This window comes from Magnolia sinica, chromosome 9, assembly GCF_029962835.1.
Source record: "Magnolia sinica isolate HGM2019 chromosome 9, MsV1, whole genome shotgun sequence".
NCBI classification, from domain to species: domain Eukaryota; kingdom Viridiplantae; phylum Streptophyta; class Magnoliopsida; order Magnoliales; family Magnoliaceae; genus Magnolia; species Magnolia sinica.
The window spans coordinates 86,242,218-86,265,950 of NC_080581.1; the positions used below are offsets into that span (position 1 = coordinate 86,242,218).

A 23,733-nucleotide genomic window follows, 5' to 3' on the forward strand; every position below is an offset into this window, starting at 1 on the left:
TCTTGGGTTTCACAACTCCGCTAATTTATCCATCAAGTGTTCCCTGGTGGGAGCAGCTTTTAAAGATTCTTGTGTCCACGGAGGTCAGAGGATTCTCAACTATGGGGTCCACCGTGGTGTATGTCCCTTACATCTAGGTCATCCATCCATTATGATAGCTCACTCTAGGGCATGATAAAAAATTAATAATAAAATAGAGTAGATCCAAATCATATAATAGCTCACTTTAGGCATGATAAAACAATAAAGTAGATCCAAATCTTAAGTGGACCACACCACATGAAACAATGATTGAATACCTACCATTAATGTAACGCTCCAATTATTTATGAAACTCAGGTTTCAAGAATCCATGGGAAAATTTTTGCTAATTCTGTTTTGTTTATTATTATTATTATTTTAGTGTCAGCTTGTAGGCCAATGTAACCTGCACATGCTAAAATTTGGGAACTTTGAACAAGACTACTTTTTACGGCATCTCATTGCAATAATTCAACCATACATTATCAGTCTTAGGGACAGATAGTAAGATCCACCGTCCATCACCCACAACTTGCCCTAGGAATATTTGATGCTAATTCACATTGATCGGACTGTCAAATTTTGAAACCGACCGTCCAAATCCACTTAGACTATCCTAAAAACACATTACACAGTCAATGAAACAATCTGGATCAATATGAGAGCATTCTGACCGTTAAAAGCATATAAATCACAATGAACGGATTAAAGTACACGACGTGTAGTACACAAGGAGTTTGACCCACTCCAGGTAATTCCACTGGACCAATACATGGCTGGGACACGCATTGGACGGCTTGGATCATCCATCTGGTCCATTGTGGAACGTAAAACAGTTAATTTATCCTCTTCGGACTTGATAGGACGACAAACTCGAAGAAAGTTCTCCCTCTTCTTCTTCCCAGTGGGTTTCGAACGGACGAATGACCGTTCGATCGGTCCTAGCCCACGACAATGATCGGAAAGATGATCTAGACCGTACACCATTTTCGGAGTTCAAATCCGATCAACCTATGTGATCTGTACACGTTTACACTCACGTGCGTGAAAACGAGAACGATTACAAACCACTGTTTGACACGAGTGGGAGATTCGAAATCGAAGCATCTTGGCTCCGTTACGACGCGATCCGGAGGGGAATTCTCCACTCATCTGAACCGTTGGAGGCTATACATCTCAGCTCTTCAATTCCTTCTCACTCGGATCGTTCAAGAAACCATGTTTTTCCTTTCCGCCAACGATTTCAAACTGTTAAAATCAAGATGATTGGAGAAACCATGCTGGATATCATGAGATTGTTACAAAACCGAACCTTTTATCTCCCACAAAGGCTATTTTAATTGCATCTTCCCATGTCTTCAAGTTATACAGATTGTGTACTTCTTAAGCTTTCAAACAGAATTCCATAAGTACTCTTTCCACCCAGGTCCGGCGAGCATACATAAATATCAGAAGATTGCTCAGAGATTATTGGAAATATCACCGCTGGCTGTAATCATCCATCAGCAAGCACCAATGGGAACCATTAGGCATGGCCCGCTAGATGTACAACTTAGAATTCTGAAAGTGGGACCCACATGTACTGCTGCTGAGTCAAGCAACGAGCTTTAATAGTTTTAATCAAGTATCATACATTGTAGATTTTCCTAAAGTCACACCTAAATGTGGCAATGAGTCAGGCTAGGGCTGGGGTGGAATTCGCCCTAGCTAAGCCCATGCACTGGCCCTGGTCATGTAGGACCAAGCCAGGCCAAGGCCTATCCTGCAAGGAAATGATACATATATATATATATATATATATATATATATATATATATATATATATATATATATATATATATATATATATATATCTTTTGGGTATATTTGTTGGGCCGGGCTATTCATTCTTGGCCCATACCGCTGTCCATTTCTTTGCCACCTGTAGTCACTACTAGTGCAGCTCATCTACACAGCACAAGTGAGCATGGCACACATGCAAGAAATCCAAACCATCCATTAGGTGGGGTTCCACCACGCAAGTCACTGCTTCAATAATCATGTTGGTCCATGATCGGAGTGTGCCACCATGTTAGCAACAGTTGGATAGCAATCAAAACAGGAATGACATGCTAGAGCTGCAGGACCTGGATACGGTTGAGCCATCTATCCGCAGTACACGTGGCAGAATGATGCATCAACCAGAGCCATCCATCTAGCAATACTAATCATGCACGGCCTATCATCCAAAAATGGAATATATCAGACAATCCTGTCCGTGTCTTTTCTTCACCTTTCCACAGTTAAACTTTACTATTTGAAGGCCACCGTTTATTCGGATAGGATCATTCAATGTGGTATCAACCCAACATACCAACGGTTCAGATCTAAAATGTGTATGCATACGTGGTTAGATCGGTCACCTTTGTACACACATGTGACAGTTCTACCATCCAACACTTACATTTCTTCTTCATTTGCTTCCAACACAATTCCAGAATGCAGAACTCACATCTCTTTCAATGCTCATTTAAAACATTCTCTGCTTGAAGATAGCAATGTCACTAAATTTCAATTCACATATCATATCTAGTGAGCTTCTCATATATCCCTAAAAAACCACCGACAGCGAGGAATTGCTGACCTCTTTCTCAATGATGACCTACCTTATATAGCCTTAAATTTTGGGCGGTTCATCTACAAGCGGGCCCCACCCAATGCATGGTTTGATTTGCTGGGCGGCCAGCATGTGGCCTTAAGTTACATGTTTCCGGAGAGGTGGGTTTGGGCCCATTCATTGATCATGCCTTTAATCAGGGCCATTTGCTTGATTGGGCTGGCACCATGCTTCAACTGCAAGTAAAAAGGTGGGCCCCACAACTGGTCCTTTTAATTTAAAAGGCTTGAAATGGTGATCCTTCTCATACCTGACAGCTGGCATATGAAGTAGTGGATCTGGACCGTCCATTTGGTGATCCTTCTCATGAATGACCCAAATCAGAGGGACCGAAAGATCAGATCCATATCAACGGTTGGCTTCAAATGGGCGGTCGAGATGAAAATGGACTCGACAGGAGAAACTAACAGATCGAACCTATGGTCTTAAGTAGGCCACATCACAGAAACGTCGACCATTGACACTTCTGCAGGCCCAAATAAGGTTTCAATGGTGAGAGATCAATTCTGACTGTTTGATAAAATATATTGAAAACTGTTGTTGCTGTTACCTACAAGGTGTTTGATAAAATATCTATAAAACTGCCGCTGTTGTTTTACATACAGTGATATTTTAAAGGTGCAGTTCATATGTTTGTAAAAATGCTGCACAGGTAAATTTGGCTCGAACTCTCGGATTGGCCCGAGCTGCTTACTGAACCGAGCCGAGCTGGCCAGTCAAGCTCGAGGACTGAGCCAATCCGAGTTTGAGCTGGGTCAGCTAGTGGTCGAGCCAAGTTGAGCTGTGCCAAACTCGACTTGGTTCGACCCGCATACACCTCTACTTGCCAAAGCCTTTCATAGGTTGTTCAAGTGCTGAGATGGTGGTAATGTTTTTGAGAAATCCAAACCATTCATGGGTACTTTATTTTAAGATATATGATATAAAAAAACAAAAAAAGGATCCAAAACTCAAGTGAGCCATACTAGAAGAGAAAATAGTGAGAATTTAATGACCACCGTTGAAACATTCACATAGCCATAAAAGTTTTGTAGTGGGCTAAGTTTTTTATGTGTTCACTTCATCCTAGTGAGAATAAACACACATCCTAGAGGGAATGAACTTTGCCCTTGATTCGTGTAGTGTGAATTTGTGTTGTTCATCCGTTTTTTCAACTCATTTTAGGCAATGATCCTAAAAATGAAGTAGATCTGAATCTTAAGTGGACCACACCACATGAAACAGTGGTGTTTGAGGAAGCCAATTGTGTACTTGAGTAACTCCGTACACTTAGCATATTGACTAAACTTTGTGGGGTCTACCATGATTTACATATTGACCGGAAAATTAGAAATCGAACTGGATCGAAAGGCGACTCACTTTTTAGATGTTGCTCACCAATGTTTGATAAAACAACGAAAAGTGAAGAAATGACATTTTTCCCCTTTTTTCGGTTTTTATGTTGCAAAAATTTGATAAAATACAGTAAAAAATTGTTCTTTGTAAAATATAGATTTTTTCATCAGTTTTGTGAAAATCCTAAAGTAATGGTAACTCGGCCCAGTCAAAAAAGGTGGCTGTCAAGTCGGGCCAGGAGATTAACTGATTAACCCCTATTGAGCCCAAAAAGAAGTATATCAAATCTCAAGTGGCCCACCATGATGTGTGAATTAAATTCTAACGTTGAAAATTTCTTGGGGGCCCATAATTTTGGTCAAGTATTATTTATGTTTTCCTTTCCTATCATTGATCCCAAATTGTTGGATACAAATAAACATTACCTAGGCCCTAGGAAGTTTTCGGTGGAAAAAAATGATCCATTGTTTTTGTTTTTTTATTGATTTAATACTTTAATTTTTAAATAAATAGTTTAAAAATGGGCAGGTATTAACCTCATCATTCCAATAGGCCCAACGAGTTTTATTCAAAAAGCCTCCCATTTGGTTTTTACATAAAAACTTTTCTTGGCAAAAAGTTTTGAATGTTAATTTGTTTTATTCACCATTCTGTACTTTTTTTTGTTTTTTAACCAAAACCAAACTTAGCAACTAAAAATGGGTTTCAACCCTACCTTTTGAAATGGGTAGTTTTAATTTTAAACCATAATCTCGGAAAGATCCCTAGTGGATTTGGAAACCTGTGCGTAAAGATCTTCGACATATTAGGAGTCTTAAATGAGAAAGACTTCCTAAAGTGTGATCTTCTTTCCAATATAAATATGGAGCTTCTAACCAAAGTAAGGCACGTATATACACCTACGGCTAAAAATACATTGATACTCTGCAGATTTTAATAGATGATACACAAGCAGTTAGAAATTACTCAAATAAACAGTTTGAATTATAGGAAAAAGCTTAGATGTATCATGAATAAGTGTTCACAAATAAGATGTTAGCATTGTTCAACCAAATTGACTTTTGAAAGGATTGTTCAACTAACCTGATTTTTATATAAATTATTTCAAATTTACAATTTAAAATTTTTTTGGTAAAATGTATTTTAAGGTGCCTGTTTTAAAAGCCTATTAGTTGACCTTCGCTCGTGGGGCCCACCAAAGGGGCCGATTTCCTATTCATTTTGAGCCGAGGACGGTAAAAATAATAATAATAAAAAAAGAGTAAATCTTAATCTTAGGTGACTCCACAGGAAAGTTGATTGAAACCCACCTTAAAAATTTCTGCCCACCGTGATTGTTTATTTACCATCCAATCTTGTAACAAGAAAGGTTGAATGGAAAATAAAAAATTAGCTTGATTTCCAAAATTTTTTCCATTGTTTCGTGGTTTTACTACTTTTACCAATGGGTACCACCCGAGTTTTGGATCGTGTAATTTTTGGGAAATGTCCTAAAATAAAGAAAAAACAATTTTAATATAAAACTTTTCATTGGCCCAAAAGTGGGAACAGCCTCTAAATGTTCCAATTCACCAATCTCTGCTTTATCAAATCATCACAGCCTTACAAGTTCTCACCCCCTTTGGGTTTGGGAATTTGGAGTAAATTACATTGAAGGTAACATTTTATTTCCATTATTTTATATTTGGGATAATTGAAAAGGTTACCATTGTAAAAGTCTTTTGGAAGAAATAAGAATATTTTCTTTGCTTAATTTAAGACCTTCCAAAGGAAAAATTTAAATTTAAAAATGAGAATTTTCTTAATTGTAAATGCATCCATCTCTTGTAAAAAAAAAATCTATTTAAAATTTTTTTAAAAAAAAAAAGAGAAAAAAAAGAAAAAGGAAAAAGAGAGAAGAAAAGGAAAAAAGAGAGAGGGGCCATTGAGAAAGCAGCATTATTGAAAGTATAATTTGATTTGAATTTTAAATTAAAAATTTATTTTTCCCCAAAATTCTTTTAAAAATTGTGAAAAAAATAATTTTTTATTTACCCATTCACTTAGAGTGGTTTTAGTGTTTAACTATCTTTTGAAAGTTAATTAAAAAGAGGAAAGACTTGGGTTCATTAACACTAGAAAACACCACCATTCACGGGAAGGTGTGGTATACCTTTGGTGGGTAAACAAAAATGGTTAATGAAATTTAAAAGATTTAGTGATCAAATGTCCAATTGCTTTTAATGTTTAAACTTTACCTGGAAAAATTGTCCATTACTAAAAAATTGGATTCCAACACATAACATATCACAATTTTTTCTAAGAAAAAGTTCTATTTTTTTATAAACATAAGTTTTCAAACTCATTGGTTTTGGTTCAATTTGAGTCTTAAGAAGATAACTGTTGTTGATTCCAAATTTTTCATGATTTGATTAGGGTAAAAAGGCTTGCCATTGAAAATTCTTTTGAAGGACCTAATTCAAAGGGGGGGCCCAATGTTTGGATAACGTATCTAATATGGCTTAAGGATTTAAACTTTAAAATTATTTTCATTTTTCAAAATTTTAGTTTATTTTTTTCATATAAAAGAAATGGAGAAAGAAAAAAGAGAAAGAGAGAGAAAGGAAAAAGGGAGGAGAATAAAATGCAGAAATAAAGTTTATTTTTTAATCAAATTTTTTTTTTTTTTCCAAACCTAAAATTTTAAAAAAAAAATTCTTAAACAATCAACCAAGAATAAACCAAGAAAGCTTTTTTCATGGTAACTTGAAAGGACGTTAATGACCCGAACAAACCTTCTTTAAAGAAATTTGAAATGCATTGGAAACAAAACAAGTTTAAAGGAAATAGATTGTAAAGACCTACATGTCCAAGGACCCCGAGTCTTTTTACTTCAAATTTGAAGTGAAAAATGAAATAAATCTTAAAAATTGACTTCAAATCCTTTAAGTTCCATAATCCAAGGTTTTTGAAGGAAATGACCTTTGAGTTTTCAACTTTATTTAAAAATTCAAAAGATACTAAATTGAGAAAAATTCTAATTGAAGACAAAAAGTGATAAAATTCATCCATCCAAGATAATCAAAGAAAGGCCATCCCGAAAGAATAATTGGAAGCGAATCCCTAAACTAATAAAATAACAAAATTTCAAAATTGTAAAAGAAAAAAGAATGGCATTTTCGAGATTATAAGGATTTAAAAAGCTAAAAGAGACTAAAAACTTTCCATAAGGTATTTAAGGGAAATAAGTTTATTCACTTGCAAAGGAAAATTTGACTTTGGCAATAACAACGAAAAGATTGTTATGGGTAAAATCTTAACCTCAACCAAATGGGTAAAAACAAAACGTAGTTTGAAATGGATGATCATAAATTTGGAGATAATGAAGTCCTGACCAATTATTCCAAAAAGTAGTATGAGCTTTGGCCAGTCCCAGTCCAAAACGAATGTATAAAGTAAAGGCCCTTAAGATACTTTCACCAAATTAAAATTCAATTGGTTTTAGGACCTGGCTAACCCGACTTAGAAATATTAACATCCTTAAAGGAAAAATCTTTAGAAAGGATGATTAATTCCTCAAGATTTTGCAGAAGCTCAAGAAAGAATACCTGGGAGATCCCTTACATGATACAGACGTTGGATTCATTGCCTAATTAATAGACCAAAGGGCTAAAAAAAAAGGACCCAAAACGTTATAAAGGGGAAAGGAAATTGGCACCGAAAGGGCCTTGTTTTAAATTCATTTTTAGGGTTCCCTAACAAAACCGGTTTCCCAAAAATTTTTTTTGGGGAAATGGAGATTTTAAGGGGACTAAAACATCAACCAAGAAAAGGCTAGGGTTTGACCAAAAGAAAAACTGAAAATTCTTTTTTTTTTAAGGTGGAGTTTTAAGGTGAAGGACCAATTTCCTAAAACATGGACCTTTAAGAACCTAAAGGAAAATGAAAAAAAAATATTGGGATGATTTTTTGTGGAAATTCTAGTCATTGGTCAGAGGGACCCATTTGCCTATACTAGGATTTATGTGAAGGACTTGATGGTGCATAAGAAATCATCAATCCTTGGACCTTTTTTTTTTTTACACACGCACACACAACATGGGCCTCGAACCCATGACCTTAATGTTGAAACACATTGCCTACCAATGAGCCCTGGGTTGAAACCCTTCCTTTCAATTAATTATTTTCGATGAGAGGTTGACTGACGGTGGAAATCTACAAGTTTTTCAGAATTTTTTTCCTTATTTGATTAGAACTCTTTGGTTATATTTTTAGAGTTTTTTTTTACGTTTATTTAAGGATGTTAAACTCATTTTTTAGCAATTAATTATCATTCAATTAGTAAAATTCTTAAAAGTTATTCTATTTTGTCTCGTGGATTTGAGAAATCTCTTTTGAATTCAAGAGCGCCTTGTGGATTCAAGGTAAACATTGATCAATGAAGATGGTGCTCGACCTCATCAATACCTCTCTGCATCATAAAACAATCACAAAGCACATGATTTTTAAGTGAAAATCCATTGTGGAAAAAAACTATGGCACAAAGCAACAATGAATTACTATAAAAAAAAAAAAAATACAAGAGATTAAATCATTTACAATGCTCGGATAACCCTCATTTTCTCATCCCCAAACCCTATAAATGATTAGCCCTTCTTAAAATTAACCCTAATCCCATTTACACCCATATATATAGTATTGCACCCGGAATAGGAAATAATTCCCACAATTTCGTAAAATCGTGCATTTCTGTCGATGGGATCGATAACTATTGAAGGTCCTTCGATAGGATCGAAGCCTTCCTCGATGGCATTGAGTAGCACTTCAAAAACTGTCTCGGGAGCAATTAGAATAAATTGGGGGTTTTTTGATGGGATCGAGATGTCTGTTGATGGCATTAACTTATGCTCGATGGGATCGAGTAGTCTGTCGATGGCATCGACAGACCATATTCCAGCTAGATTGAAGACATTTGACAACAGCTTTGTGCCGTTGTTTTTTTTTCACAATGATTTTTCACGTAAATTTATGTGTTCTCTACGTGGTTTGTTTGTGTTTGGCTTTCTCTTGTTTAATTCGATCGAATTTGGGTTTGCTTTCATGATTCTCCAGCAAATCTGGGCTGCTTCTTACCGTGATGCTTCAAAAAGCTTATTGGAATTTGAACTCTTGAGATCAAGATAATGCAATAGTTGCTGTGATGGAGGTACAAGAGATGCTCTAAGCCAACACATGGATAAACCATTGGACTCGAGAAGAGAGCCAACTCCCAGCTCCCATCACCACCCCTACTTCATACCATGTTCTTATTTTCTTAACCATTTACCCTTTTATTGGCAATTCCCGCTCTATCTAAGATTTAAGCACCTACAAATAACTTGGCAGATCCTCTTTCCTCAAAATTACCTTGTTACCTCCATTTCGTCTCCCGTTTCTTGCCATTCTTATTTAGAGAGGAGCTGCAATTTCGACACCTTAATCTAGAGTTTAACTTGATTTACAATGCACTCTACTGAGATTAGGCTGTATTCGTTGCAATATATATATATATATATATATATATATATATATATATATATACATGATATTTTGCATCATGAAATTTCATGGTATCAAAGCCAACTTGGACTCATTTACTACTAAATATCATGAAATTTCATGATATTTGGTGTAACTAAATGCAACGTTATATAAATTATGGATTATTAATATTATTTTTGAATCTTTACTAAAATCTCATAACTCACTATTAATTAAAATGAGATGTACCTCTTAATTTTCTTTATGATTCCAGGATTTGTGCATAATGGATTACTATGAATCAAAGTAATCAATCACATCCCTAATAGGACCTTAGGTTCCCAAATCTAAAGACAAAAACAAGCATTAGAAAGTAGAAGCTAATATCAGACAGCTAAATTTAGCTTAACTTCCCCAATTTAGTCAATGCGCATGCATGCACATGCTTATCCATGTGTGGAAAAACTATCCCATGGTAGAGAATTACCATAAACATGTCAGCCACACACAATATATAATACCCAATGAGATAAGCTATCTCATCTCGGCAATGGCAATATTTTAAATATATGAAGAATAACCTAATAAGTCATATATACCTCCAAAATATATTTCACATTAAACTTGTCTTGCCTCGTTCCCTAGGAATATAAAGCTCGCAATGTATACAAATCCCTCCTAATTACATCTTTTCATGCATACACAATGATAATGAACAATAAACAAAGCATTAATTTTAAAAATATATATGATTCATTGAATTAAAACGACATACATTCCAAAATGTCCAATACAGTGGATGTCTAAAACACACTTTCCACCTATATATACTAATAAAAAAATCCACATTTATTAACACATAATCATGCCTAGATAACAATCATCTTGAGCAAGGCATATAGCCATACATAAAACCGATTCGGGTGGTAACCAATATTCCATTTGTGTACATACAGCCACACTTATCACAAACACAATACATGTCCAATGTTAAGGACCCAAAGCACCAAATAGACCTAAAATTCATTGATGTCCGTACAGCCACACTTATTACAGACACAAAGCACCAAATAAATCTCAAATTCACCGAGTAGACATCAACAGCCTCCGTTGCCTCTCACAGTCTCACTTGAGTCAATGACTGAGAACACGTACTTCAGCTCCGCATCCTCCGTCATTGTAGCACCACCTCAGATATTTTGCTCCTGTAATGTTCATCATCCTTCTAATCTCCTCACAACTAGCATGATACAGTATTAGATCAATTGTAGACAAATAATAAATCAAAAAATATATATATATAATAACAGATCCATAATAGATTCATGAATAGATCCATGAAAGAACAATAACAGATCCATACATCTTGAACTATGTGATCAACGGTTTGGATTACTGAACAAGGTCCCAAATGTACAGCCATTGAATGGATCAGGTCGGACCCATCATATATGTTCTTGGGTTAAAACAGGGTACATATACACCAAAACAATGCAACGGTAGACTGCTTATAGGGATGGGATGTTTGACTAACAACCTGTTTGAATAAATAAGAAGCAGAAAAAATATGTTATTTGAAATTAGACCAGAACGAAGTAATAAGATAGTGCCAATATGCAATATCTGTATATGTGGCATGCATATGAGATTTAGATCGTTCATTTGATTGCTCCTTGTTGAATTACGTTAGATCAGCTATACACCAAAATACACACAAAGGGAAACCTAGCAATTGATGGGTTGGTTATAGACCATAGAACTTCCGGTTGCACCTTTTATTTGTACATTTGATATTCACTTCTCGGTTATTTAGATGGTTGATAAGATGTAATCCTAACTGTTTGATTGATGGCCAAAAAAGAGAGTTAATAATTAGAAAATATATTAACAGTCGACATTAATTTGAAAGAAGGCCAGAAACAATGGATAATTAGGATTAATCAGTTCGGATCAGTGAATCATGAGCCTTAAGTATACAAGACTGGAAAGAAAACACAATAATGCTTTAAACAAAATGGAGAAAGAAAATCTCGAGCCCTTACAAGTGGGGCTCATCATTTAAGGATGATCATGAGCTGAATCTCCGACAACTCATAGATTATTAAGAATAATGCGGTAAGAATGGAACTCTGGACAGCTAGGATTTCATGATCAAAGAACTTGGGACCCTAGCCATATGAAATCCAAACTGAGCCCAAAAGAAGGCCCATTTACAATGATAATAGCTGAGTTGGGCCTACAATCAATGGAATAGCCAGGATGGGCCATGCTTTCAGGCCCTATTGATAATCAGGTCGAGCTTGGGTTAGCTCATGGTTTGACGAGTCTAATGCAGCTCATTCAAGTGGACTCGGTCTTTGTCAGACCGATCTGGTATCAGAGTCAGGTGAGTCGAGACTCCGACTCAGGGCACAACAAGTCGAGTTGAGTTACCGGTCCTTTTAACCATGGGCCACCTTCAGGAATATAGCCGTTGGATCTTGGTCATGTTCAATGATCCAAACCGTTGATCATGCTCAAAAAGCCCCAATTGCATAGATTTAAGAAATAAATTTGCAAATTTGGAAATTCATGGAGAACCGAAATTTTGTACAGCTAGCCTTACCTCATCAGCAAAAGAAGGATTACCTGAATCGATGGATGATTAGTTGAGTCGATGCCAATCCCACCCCTCTTCTGTCCAGCGTCCACCGTAGATTAAGGGAATGTGCTCCACCTTTCTACGGTCCTCCTTGTTTCCATCTTTTAGCTGCAACCTCTCTGTGAATTCTGTTGGCATTTCGCCTAAGCTGAGATCTTCGAGTTTGGTGAGGTATTCAATCCCTTCTGGAAGCGTCTTCAACTCTCCACATCTGCTCACAAATAGCTCTTGGATGCTTGGCAATGTTCCCTTCTCTATCACTACCCGATTTAGTTGTGTCAAATACTTTAACTCTAGTTCCCTGAGTTTAGGGAACCATCCATCGTGAAAACACAACTGCTGCCCTTCATAGGCATTCAAAAGTGAAAGGCGCACCAGATTGGGCAATGCTTGGAGTGATGAAAGAAGATCTTCTTCTCTCAGCTTAGACCAATTCAACTCCAAAACGGTGAGATGCGCAAGGTACCTAAACCATTGAGGCACCTTCTCCAAACGTCCCCACAGGTAAAGCTTCTGAAAAAGTGGCCGATGATCAGGAGAGAGCTCTTCCAATTGAAGCGTTTCTTCTTCGTTGATTGCCTTAACACTCAAGTAAACAAGGTATTTCAGCTTTGCGATGGATTTGCACAACTCAGCTCCGTTGATTGCTCTGACCTTGGAAATGTCAAGTTTTCTCAATTGGCTTAAGTTCCCAATTTGTCTCACAATTTCCCCTCCTTTTGCTTCGATACTAGTTAGAATTTGTAAACTTGTTATATTATATATTCCAATAGGAACTTGGATGCTACTGAAGTACTCGAAAGTATATGGATCTGCCCTATTATATTGAATACTGAATAAGTGGCGTAGTTTCTGTAGCTTCACAACCCCACTCGGTAACCTCTTGATCCTTGTTTGTTTGACATCCAATGTTTGCAGGTTCCGCATCCTTCCTAAAGATTTTGGAAGCTCGCTAACATTAGTATTCCTCAAGTTAAGATACCGTAAATTGAATAGATTCGTCAATTCATCTGGTAAGCTTTCAATAGGAACTCCCTGTAAATCTAGGACCCTCAATAACATAAAACTTGATGCTATGGTATTTAGAGAAGAAGAGAAAGATGTGCTTCCTTCAAACACTAAAAGAGAGCGAAGCTGTGACATACTCATGCTATGTTGAATAGTTTCTCCAGAATTGTAGATTGACATGCGACGTACTTTGTCCCCTTGCCTTGTTTGCTGCCCATCGTATGTGATGCAGAACTTTTCTTCGTCACATAAGGATAAGGCCACTTCACGGACAATATCATGCATTCGACAAGTACTCACCCTTCCAGAGAGATTCATCTCGACAAGCTGAAGAATGTTACGATGTATGAGTTGCTTTAGGTATTCCTCTGCCACCTCTTCCATTGGAACTTTACCTGCATCTTCAACGAAACCCTCTGCCACCCATAACCTTATCAACTTCTTGCGGGGAATTAAATAATCTTCGGGAAACATACAACAATACAAGAAACATTGCTTAAGGCGGTAAGGCAGACAGTAGAAGCTAAGTAACAAGATGCGCTTTATTGGTTCAAGCGTTTCATTGTTATTCAAGTGCCAACTTAGTTTATCATAGACTTGGCTCCATTCAGACACGTTCGCATCTGTCAATGACAGGAGTCTGCCCATCGCAATAATTGCAAGAGGCAAAGTTTGACATTTTTCTACTATGGGTAGAGCCAATGGCTTGAGCTCTGAAGGGCAGGGTTTGTTCCGAAATGCCTTCTTACAGAATAGCTGCCATGCCTCTTCTGGATGTAGAGGCTGATCAAGCCGGCAGACACGGCTTCCCTCTCCCGCTGCAAAAGCCACATCTCTGTCTCTTGTTGTAACTACTAACCTACTTCCGCATTTGTAGTCTGGAAACATGACACTTAGTTGATTCCAATCATTCATACTCCAGATGTCATCCAAGACAATCAGATACCTTTTCGATTCGAGATGTCTTTTAATCATCTGACTTAAGTCGCTAGCATCACAGGTGGCTAGGTCATTTGGAACAACGTCCTTTGTAGCGTTAAGGAATTGTTTTATGATGCTTCGCAGTACTTCATCGATTCTAAGAGTCTGTGAGACCGAAACACATGCAGAGCAGTCGAAGTGCTTCTTTACTGGTTCCTTCTTGTAGGCTTTAGTGACAAGAGCAGTCTTGCCCGCCCCACCCATACCCGTCACTGAAATCACCGTGCGCTGCTGTTCTTCCTCCACCAACCATCTGACTATCAAATCTAATTCTTTCTTCATCCCCACTATGTCATCTTCCACTAAGGAAAGAGAAGTTTCTACATCACGTTGCCACATTTTGCTAACATCATGAGAGCTTGTTCCTTCTCCTATTTGATTGAGACCGAAGCTAACTCCTCTATCGAAAAGGTTATGAACCTTAACCTTGGTTTCTTGGAGTCGGATGGCGAAGCAATGCTTGTTGTAGATATTCTTCGGGAGGCAAACGATGTTAAGGAGAAAACCCCGGAGCCCACCTCCTTGTGGTCTGTCCATGCGATACATGAACTCGTCGATGATGTCTTCCACATCATATGTGGAATCTCTTACTTGCCTCACCCAGGTTCTCACTCCTTCATTGCTTTCTTTTCTTTTATCAGCATCCTTCAACAAAGCTTGCATACTTTCGAGTTCCAGCTTGATTTCTTCTACTTCATTGCGCACTCCTCTTATTAGTGATGCTTCTCGAGATAGAAGGGCACTTAGAGTTTCTAAACCGAATTGAACGATACGGTCCGTCATCGGAATTTCTGTAAAATAAGAAATGAAGACAACCAATGCCAAATATATGAGTGCGGATCTTCTATGTTGAAGGCACAACAAATTCCTGTGGTGCCTCCTCTTATTAGTCAGCTGAGAAAATTAAGAAATAAAAATAAAAATAAAAATACCTACGTATTTAAACTTTGTTCTTATAACTCTTTTTTTAAAAAATAAAAAAATAAAAAAATAAAATAAAATTTTACACACGCACCCAACCCCCACACCCACGCACGCCATGGTGGGATTTCACCACCTATGGGTTTCGAACCCAAGACCTCGTGTTGAAACTCCTCAGAGTCTGCCACTCGGGTAAGGACTGGAACCCACTTTGTTCTTATACTTATTTTCGCATTCGGTTCCCCCTTTTCTCTCCCTGGAATCGGATTGCATATTACAGAACATAGCAATAGATGTACTGACGTGGCAAACTTCTGTGAGCCTTACTTTGATACATGTGTTATATCCATACTGTCCATCCATTTTACAGGATCATTTTAACACATGAGCCCAAAACGAAGAAAATCATTTCACAGGACCACCTCATAGAGGGCGGTAGGGACAATGACGCCCACGATGTTTATTTACCATCCAACCTCTTCATAACGTCATAAAGATATGGATGAAGGTAAACATAAATATCAATTTGATCCAAAACTTCTGTGACTCTAAGAAGTTATATCATAAAGATATGGATGAAGGTAAACATAAATATCAATTTGATCCAAAACTTCTGTGACTCTAAGAAGTTATATCATAAAGATATGGATGAAGGTAAACATAAATATCAATTTGATCCAAAACTTCTGTGACTCTAAGAAGTTTTTAATGGTAAGCATTAAATCCCTACTACTTACTGTAAGTGTGGTCTTCTTGAGCTTTGGATATCAATCAAGTTATTCAATTTTGAGAGTATTACATAAAATGAATTGACAAAAACGGATGGAAAGGTTCATACACCACTGTGGGTCTCACAGAGTCCTTACACCACGTGCCTTTGTCCCCATTGTCTGTTTATGGATTCGGTATATTCCTGCATTGTGATTGGTCTACATAATCACAGACATTAGAGGTACTACTGCATTAAATGTGGCTGGTGATGATGTGGCCCAATCACATGGCAAAGAATAGAAAATTTCTGTTCGTAGCAAAGATTGGTCCCACAAAATCCCACAAAGAATCCTCACACCACCAAAACCGAAGATGCAGTTTGGCCTGTGACCCCAACAACAGCCAGCTAACTTGTGTCATAGCTCTGTGTGCCCCATCATGATGTACGTGTTTTACCACGCCCTCCAACCTTCTTTTATTTTCTTTTTTCTCAGCTCATTTTAGTGCATTAGCCCAAAAATGATCTAAAGCTCTAGTGCACCGTATACAACAGGAAACAGTGGGAGTTGAATTCTTAACTTCGAGGATTTATTGACAGCCGAAGTTCTGTTTTGGACGAGGCTTCTTTTTTTTTTTTGACAGCGGAAGTTCTGTTTTGGACGAGGCTACTCTTTATGTTTTCACTTTATTCAGAGTTATGTATCCAACGAACAGGTTGGATATGGACGGGAGGAAGTTCTTAATGGATGGAGTTCAATCACCACCTGAGATTTAGACCATCCTCATTTTTAGGCTCAGACACTAAAATAAGCTGTCAAAATAGATGGACACCAAGGATAAAACATATACATCATGGTGGGGACCACAGAGCTTTGACACCAGCTAGCTGGCTGGTGGTGGGGTCACCACCCCAACCGTGTCCAAAATGGATGCCCTGAAATTGAGTTGGCAACTTCAGTAAGCCCCACCATGATTTAAGTGCTAGATCCACACCATCCATCCATTTTCTACATTATTTTAGGGAATGATCTCAAAAACGATGTATGTGCAAAGATTAAGTGGACCACACCACAGGAAATAATGGGAATTGGATGTCTACTATTGAAAACTTCTTGGTTTGTGTGACCTTATGAACAAGTTAGATGGAAAAAAAATGTTAAGTGGGCCATAGAAAAGGTTTGAATGGTAGTCGCTCAATCCCTACTTCTTTCTGTGTTGTGCTCCACTTGAGCATTGCATTGGCCTTGTTTCGGGGTTCATGCCCTAAAATGATTGGGCAAAATGGATGAGTGTGTTTAGAGTTGTAGAGAAGAGGAGACATGTTTGCTTATATTGTTGATGAAACAATCCTAGCAAGCTTTGTTTATATAGGCACATGGGGCTGGGGGTTATGTCTTAGGTCATAAATAATATGACCATTTTTTTAACGTTGGAAAACTAGACGTTTATCCCTTCCTACCTTCGCATTGTCTCGCAACAGTTCGCGTAAGGATGCGAGGGAGTGACAACTTTTGATATGAGATGCGGATGTGAGAAGTGCAAAGTGTGCCAACTAGCTAACACCCCACCACAACCACATAACCACACTGCCTCACTGCACACTCCCCCGTCCATGATGACGCCCTCACATGCACATGTGCATGTGCTCCCTTAGGTTTTCCCAATTAGTAAGGTAAACCACACCCAACTTATAACCTCCTTTCCTTTCTCTTCCCCAAGCAATGTCAGATAGAAAAAGGTTTTGAAAACTATATAGCGGAATGCTCAGCTACGAACCAGTTTGCATGGAAGTCGTACAAACTTTTTTGAGAACTCATCATACGTGACGAGTCTCGAAAATCTAAACAGTCCATGTGAAGCAGAACCTCATGAAACCCACTAGTACAAATTTTTACTTTGAACCAAAACTTTGCATTTCTCTTTGCTTAGGCCCACCAGAATCTTAGATCAGGGTGAAACTTCGTCCCCTGGGGTTTTATGGGATTCTACATCTTATGGACCGTTCGGATTAAAAGCCCATGACATGCATGCTAAGGTGCGCACCTGCGTAGGCACGTAGGTGAGCATGCCTATATATATATATATATATAGAGATATATATATATATATATATATATATATATATATATATATATATATATATATATATATATATATAGTTTGGGTCTAGTTGACCTTATGAGAACTTCCCATGAGGTCGAGTTGTGTGGGCCCCACCATGATGTGTGTCGAACATCAACACCGTGCATTTGATGGGTCCCCTTTAAATTATGGGATGTCCCAAAAATTAGCCATATGTGGAACTCAGGTGGCCCATACCATCTAAAATCATGTGAAGACATGTCTAAAACATATAAAAGCACTTGGTGGAGCCCATCTGAAACTTGGATGCGTGTGAAACTTGGTCTGACCCCACATCCAAGTGGGACACATATAATGGATGGGCTTGATTTGTGAACCACATCTCGGTGGGCCCAACAAATGATTATGAATGTTTGAATGGGAGGGTAACAACTTTTGTATGTGGTGTAGCCCACACAAGTCATGGATTGACTTGATTTTTAAGCATGAGGCCCACCATGGAGTGGTGCATCTGACCGATGGGGTAGATGTTCGACATACGTTACAGTGGGCCTACACAGCTCGGCCTCATGGGAAGCATAGAACCATTTATATATATATATATATATATATATATATATATATATCGCCACACCAGAATTTTAAATCAGGGTGAAAATTTGTCCCTTGGGTTTCATGGGATTCCACATCACATGGACCATTCGGATTAGATGCCCATGACACATGTGCAAAGGTGGGCAAGTGAGCATGACCATATAATTATAACATGGGGTGAGCACTTGTGGATGGCGTACATTTCATGTAAATGCCCTGGTGAGACCTATGTAAGTTGTTGACCCTTTTTCCTTCCCAATTAATTTATTCTCTCATTTATTATCATACTAACATTAATTATTTACTACTTACCAAAGTAGTCATACAATCCAACGAGCTAAGTGGGTATCATGCATCCCCCTCTCAACTATTTTCATTAGAGCATACATAAATCACGGATTCACCTGATTTTCTGCCCAGGCCTTACTTGGGTTGATGCACCCGATGGAAAAAGTTGATTTCACATACATATCACGGTGGGCCTCTACCTTGCTAGCATGAACAATCTGCCATGGCCTGCAAAGAACATTCACTTACACATTGCAGTGGGCCCACATGATATTCATTCCGACCTCCTTGAATGCCAACTTTTTTGGTAAATTTTTTTTTCCCATTAAGGCTGGAAGACAACAAAAACCAACGATCCTCCTACCATCCGTCGTACCTTTATAATAATTTATGAAACAAAATAAAACAACACGTACCTCGACCAACTAAATGGCCAAATGAAGATTAGCACTAATGTCAGGAAAATCCAAGGCCAATGAGTCCTCTTCTACTCAAAGTGGGCGCTGGATATGAACAGACACACACCAAGAAGAATCTAATTAGCGAACAACAGGGCCATTCCCAATAAAATAAAGAGGATAATAATAATTTAAAAATAATAATAATAAATCCATGAAGTCACATCTGCCAAACCCCATGAACAAATGGGCATTGAGGACCAGAACCCTCCCCATCTATTACCAGGTGCCGTTATTTGGAAATGTTTCCAAAGAATTATGTCAGCCCATGACTATGGTGGCAAACACAAGCACAGATAATTTGAAGGGAACGCTCGGTTGAGGTATGCCATCATCTGGTGCAAATGTTTTATAAATGGACTGAGTGGTATATGTACATCAAAGTGGCCCCTCTACAAGAATCAAGAGTAAGCATTTCCTCTCAATCTTCCCTGAGTCATAGATTGGGTTGATGTTTGAAAAAATAGCAACTGTTTTATTGTTAGTGAAACATTTATATATATGCATGCACACACGCATAAAGTCATATGAGTCAGCTAATGCACATGCTACCATATCTGCTAGCATGGCAGATGTGTGATATGCAACCCATGCATTAAAAAGGTGGATGGGTTCTATGGATGATCAGTGTATATATATATATATATATATATATATATATATATATATAGAAAGAAAGAAAGAAGAAGAAGAAGAAGAGAAAATCAACTTCACTGAAAATATCACCATTGTTTACATCAGGGCCACGTGGTGGAGAGTTCTCTATATTATATTTCATTCATAATAATGTATTTATACAAGTAGGATACTATCCTATAGCTGTACCTACCATTGCGGGCACTAATAGGGACTATATCACGCTTTAAAATAATAATAATAATAATAAATCTTGCAGGAAAATTCTCAATTTTCATCTCATCAAATGATAATTTCAAAGCACTCAAATTCTGAGAAGAAAAAAAGAAAAGGAATGACAAAATAGTTGGTCGAGAGGATGAATTGAAAGATGAAAATGTTCTACTTTTTCTCTTCATATACTTGCTTGAAACTTGGGGCTATATCAACTCACTCCATCCATCTGTTTTGTCAAATCATTCCAGGACATAAGCCTAAATATGAGACATAAAAAATCAAGCGGAGGTACACCACAAGAAAAAAGTAGGAATGAAAACAGCCACCATTGAGAAGTTCTTGAGGGCCACATAAGTTTTAAATAAGGTTGATATTTGCGTTTTTCCTTCATCCCATCTCAGCCGGTAAATGAGGTAGATCCAAACCTCAAGGGGACTACACTGTAAAAATCAATGGGGATAGAACCATTGAAAACTTATCACGGCCATAAAAGTATTAGATCAGGGTGAAATTTTTGTTTTTCCTTCATCTATGTCTATGTGACCTCGTGAACAGGTTGGATGGCAAACAAATGCTACCAGGACATTAAGGTGCACCCTGAGAAATTATTATTGGTATGGAGCTCAATCACCACAGTTTCCTATAGTATGGTCTACCAGATTATTGGATCTGTTTCATTTTTGGGATGATGCCCTAAAATCATCTGGACAAATGAACAAACATCGTAGATATAAAATACATGCATCAAGGTGGGCCCTGTAATTAAGGGCTGCACCATATTCGGTGTGTCCGGGGTCTCACCTAACCCACTCCCTCCACCGTCACCTTTAAATTAATTATTAAAGACTCAAACCACTCAAACCTTTTCTTTCAACTCGCTTTCCAACGGCCGGCATGGACTTGAATGTTATGTCCTGTAGTTAGTGCAGTGCAAACGACGAAAATGAAAGGGCCCTTTCCTACAATGATTAAAGAAATATATTTACGATGTTAGTCGGCTTCTTGTGTTTTAAAAAGTAATGCACTGGATTCACAACCATACAACCAAGAGCACCTAAGGACACAGGACGATAGAGCTCAACGGAGTGGTTAGGCAATCCGAGTATGATGAAAGGACATAGGACGATAGAGCTCAACCGAGTGGTGAGGCTATCCGAGTATGATGTTTACTCGGGCAGAGTATAACGTTGGCACAAGCTACTTTAGAGAATGAAGAGCAAATTGATGCGAGAGAGAACGAGGATCCAGTGGCATAAATACACCTCGATCCCAAACATCCAATATACATTTACCTCATCTAAAATGTCCCATTTATAGGTCCCGCCTACCCTCTATAGCCTTGTGATTAGGTTAATTGGATCATCCTGATTATTTACTAGTATTAGGAAATATAGAATTTTGAAGTTTTCTATGTATATTCTCATTTAGCATGTTGTGATGTATATATAATTAGAACTGACTATTCATGTGGTGAGCTATGCATGTTTTATGTTAACGGATGTTTCAGAAAATGTTACTAAGTTGTCTATCATCAATGTAAAAGCCTGACCTGGCTGATGAAAGACCGGCTAAAGTTCTGGTCCCGGGCATTTAATAAAAAATTAGGTATTTATTACAGAACTTACATTCCCATACATTTTTTAAGTAATTGTCATCGGTGTACCTCCTGTTAAAGGTTTTCAATGAGCTACCCCATTAATTTAAGTAATTATCACTGCATTACCTTCTATTAAATTTCGTAACGGGAAGTTGAGTCGGCCATGTGAGTGAAGGGTTCAGGCATTGGGGTTGGGTGGCCAGATGACGAGAAGGTCATGCTCATCACCATCAGACATAAGGGTTGGATACTTATGTTCAAAAGTCTGCGACTGAATAAAAATCAACATTGACGGCCCATCCTGTGGGAACCCCGGGCCATTTGGGGGTAGCGGCGTTAGCAGGAATTGCGCAGGTGAGTTTTTCTTTGCATTTTTAACCGGTTATGGAATCGGTTCCAACACCGAGTCTGAAATTACAGCTATCTGGGAAGTGCTCTCACGGTGTGCGGATTTGGGCTTCACCATGGTGGAGGTTGAGAGCGTCCATGATGGAAACCCTCTCCAACATTGTCTCTCCAGCTTGGACCATCTAGTACTGGCGAGCCAAAATCAAAGTGCTTATAGATGATTTCAAGGTCAAGCTAACTCACATCCCTCAGGAAGCTAACACGGTACCCGACGCTCTAGCTTGCAGGGGCAACGACAGTCAGACATCTAGATTATATTGGTCCCAGTCTGATCTCCCCTTTATCTTTAAAGGTCTGTTATTTGTGGATAGAACAGGGTTGGGTAGTTTGAGGAAGGAATAATCCTCCTTTAATTTGTTCTTTCTCATGATAGGCGGGCCTGTTTTTTGTTTTTGGTTGACAGCTCCGTCTGAATCTTTGTAAAGTCTTTTCCCATTCAATGAATATATCCTTTAAAATAATAATAATAATTATTATTATTATAATTATTAAAAAAGAAGAAGAAGAAGAAGAAGAAGAAGGGATGATGATGCAGCGATTGTGGATACAATATCAGGATAAATGGATTTTCTGAAAATCAGAACTTTCCAAAATTGATGTGGCCAAATCATGTGATTTTAGAGGTAGGAATAATTTTACACTATTCCCTATGGTATGGCCTAACTAAGTCTTTGATTTAACTGATTTCTAGGATCTATGGTGAAAATTGATGTTTCAGATGATGGATGACACAGATCTGATGTATCTCTGTCCTACTTAACGCTTAATTAGCCCAAGAAACAATTTCTTCATGACTACGGAGGTGAAGCTAGCTAGCACCATCCTGAATAAAAACCATAGAATAAAAAGATAATAACAATAAGCGCTTACCTCTGATTTTTGTCTAGCTTTCTGCTGTTGAGGAAGGAGAAAATGCACCAGAAAATAGCAGCTGCGTCAACAATTAAGCGCAAATGTATGATCAAAGTCTTTGTTGACTAGAGGCATATAGACTATATTATTTAAGAGTGAAGGCAGGTGCACAGCATTGAATGAGCTGTCCCGTGGCTTTATGCATTGAACACGTGTACAAGATCAGATCCATTCATCAGCCATGGCCTGATGCCTGTACGTCTTAGACCACAATTTAGGCCGGTGATCAACATATTAGGTACGCTTTTGATTTTTTATTTTTATACTGAGGCTGAGTTTCCTGTTCTCTGGGAACATAGAACTTCCCTGTTTGGCACCTAATCTGTTCATGTGGTGCCAATGGTTCATTTATCCAAACCATAGATATGATGGTTGATTTATCCATACCATCAAATCTTGTTCCTTTTCTCCATTGAATTTGGACTGCTAGTGCATTTCTTCATGCATTTATATGCCAATAATGGAAAGACTAGAATTAACCAAATGAAGAGATTTTTATTTTTTTCACAAATGGTTCATCCATAATGGGACTATCAGATCAAACGTATTGGATAAACCAACCATGGCCCCACATATACACCGTAGGTACCAAACAGGGAATTTTCTTCGACTCAGCATCTTTTTCAACATGCATTTTTTCCATACCATTATACCGAAAGATGAGTAGACGCGTCTGATTCTTGGGCCTACCTGATTAACGGTTCATATTTGAATACACAGCTACACTATAATTCATAACAGAGCTTCACTAATTAATGGTAGGCAATCG

At 37.9% G+C, this 23,733-nt stretch overlaps 1 protein-coding gene across 4 annotated transcripts; it reads right to left on the reverse strand.

Annotated features, from left to right (window-relative positions):
- Window positions 1-10,313: 10,313 nt before the first annotated feature.
- Window positions 10,314-23,458, reverse strand: LOC131255939 (disease resistance protein RPM1-like). 4 transcript variants are annotated; one of them, XM_058256903.1, is made up of 4 exons: window positions 22,923-23,457; window positions 19,154-19,224; window positions 12,140-14,932; window positions 10,314-10,751 (listed from the first exon to the last, which is right to left on the reverse strand). In XM_058256903.1, the coding sequence occupies exon 3, from the start codon at window positions 14,922-14,924 to the stop codon at window positions 12,156-12,158; it is 2,769 nt and encodes a 922-aa protein (XP_058112886.1). In that variant the 5' UTR covers window positions 14,925-14,932; window positions 19,154-19,224; window positions 22,923-23,457; the 3' UTR covers window positions 10,314-10,751; window positions 12,140-12,155. The 4 variants fall into 4 exon arrangements, with proteins under 4 accessions (XP_058112886.1, XP_058112885.1, XP_058112888.1 ...); XM_058256902.1 differs by having other exon boundaries at window positions 12,117-14,932; XM_058256906.1 differs by lacking the exon at window positions 10,314-10,751 and adding an exon at window positions 10,876-11,048 and having other exon boundaries at window positions 22,923-23,458.
- Window positions 23,459-23,733: the final 275 nt, after the last annotated feature.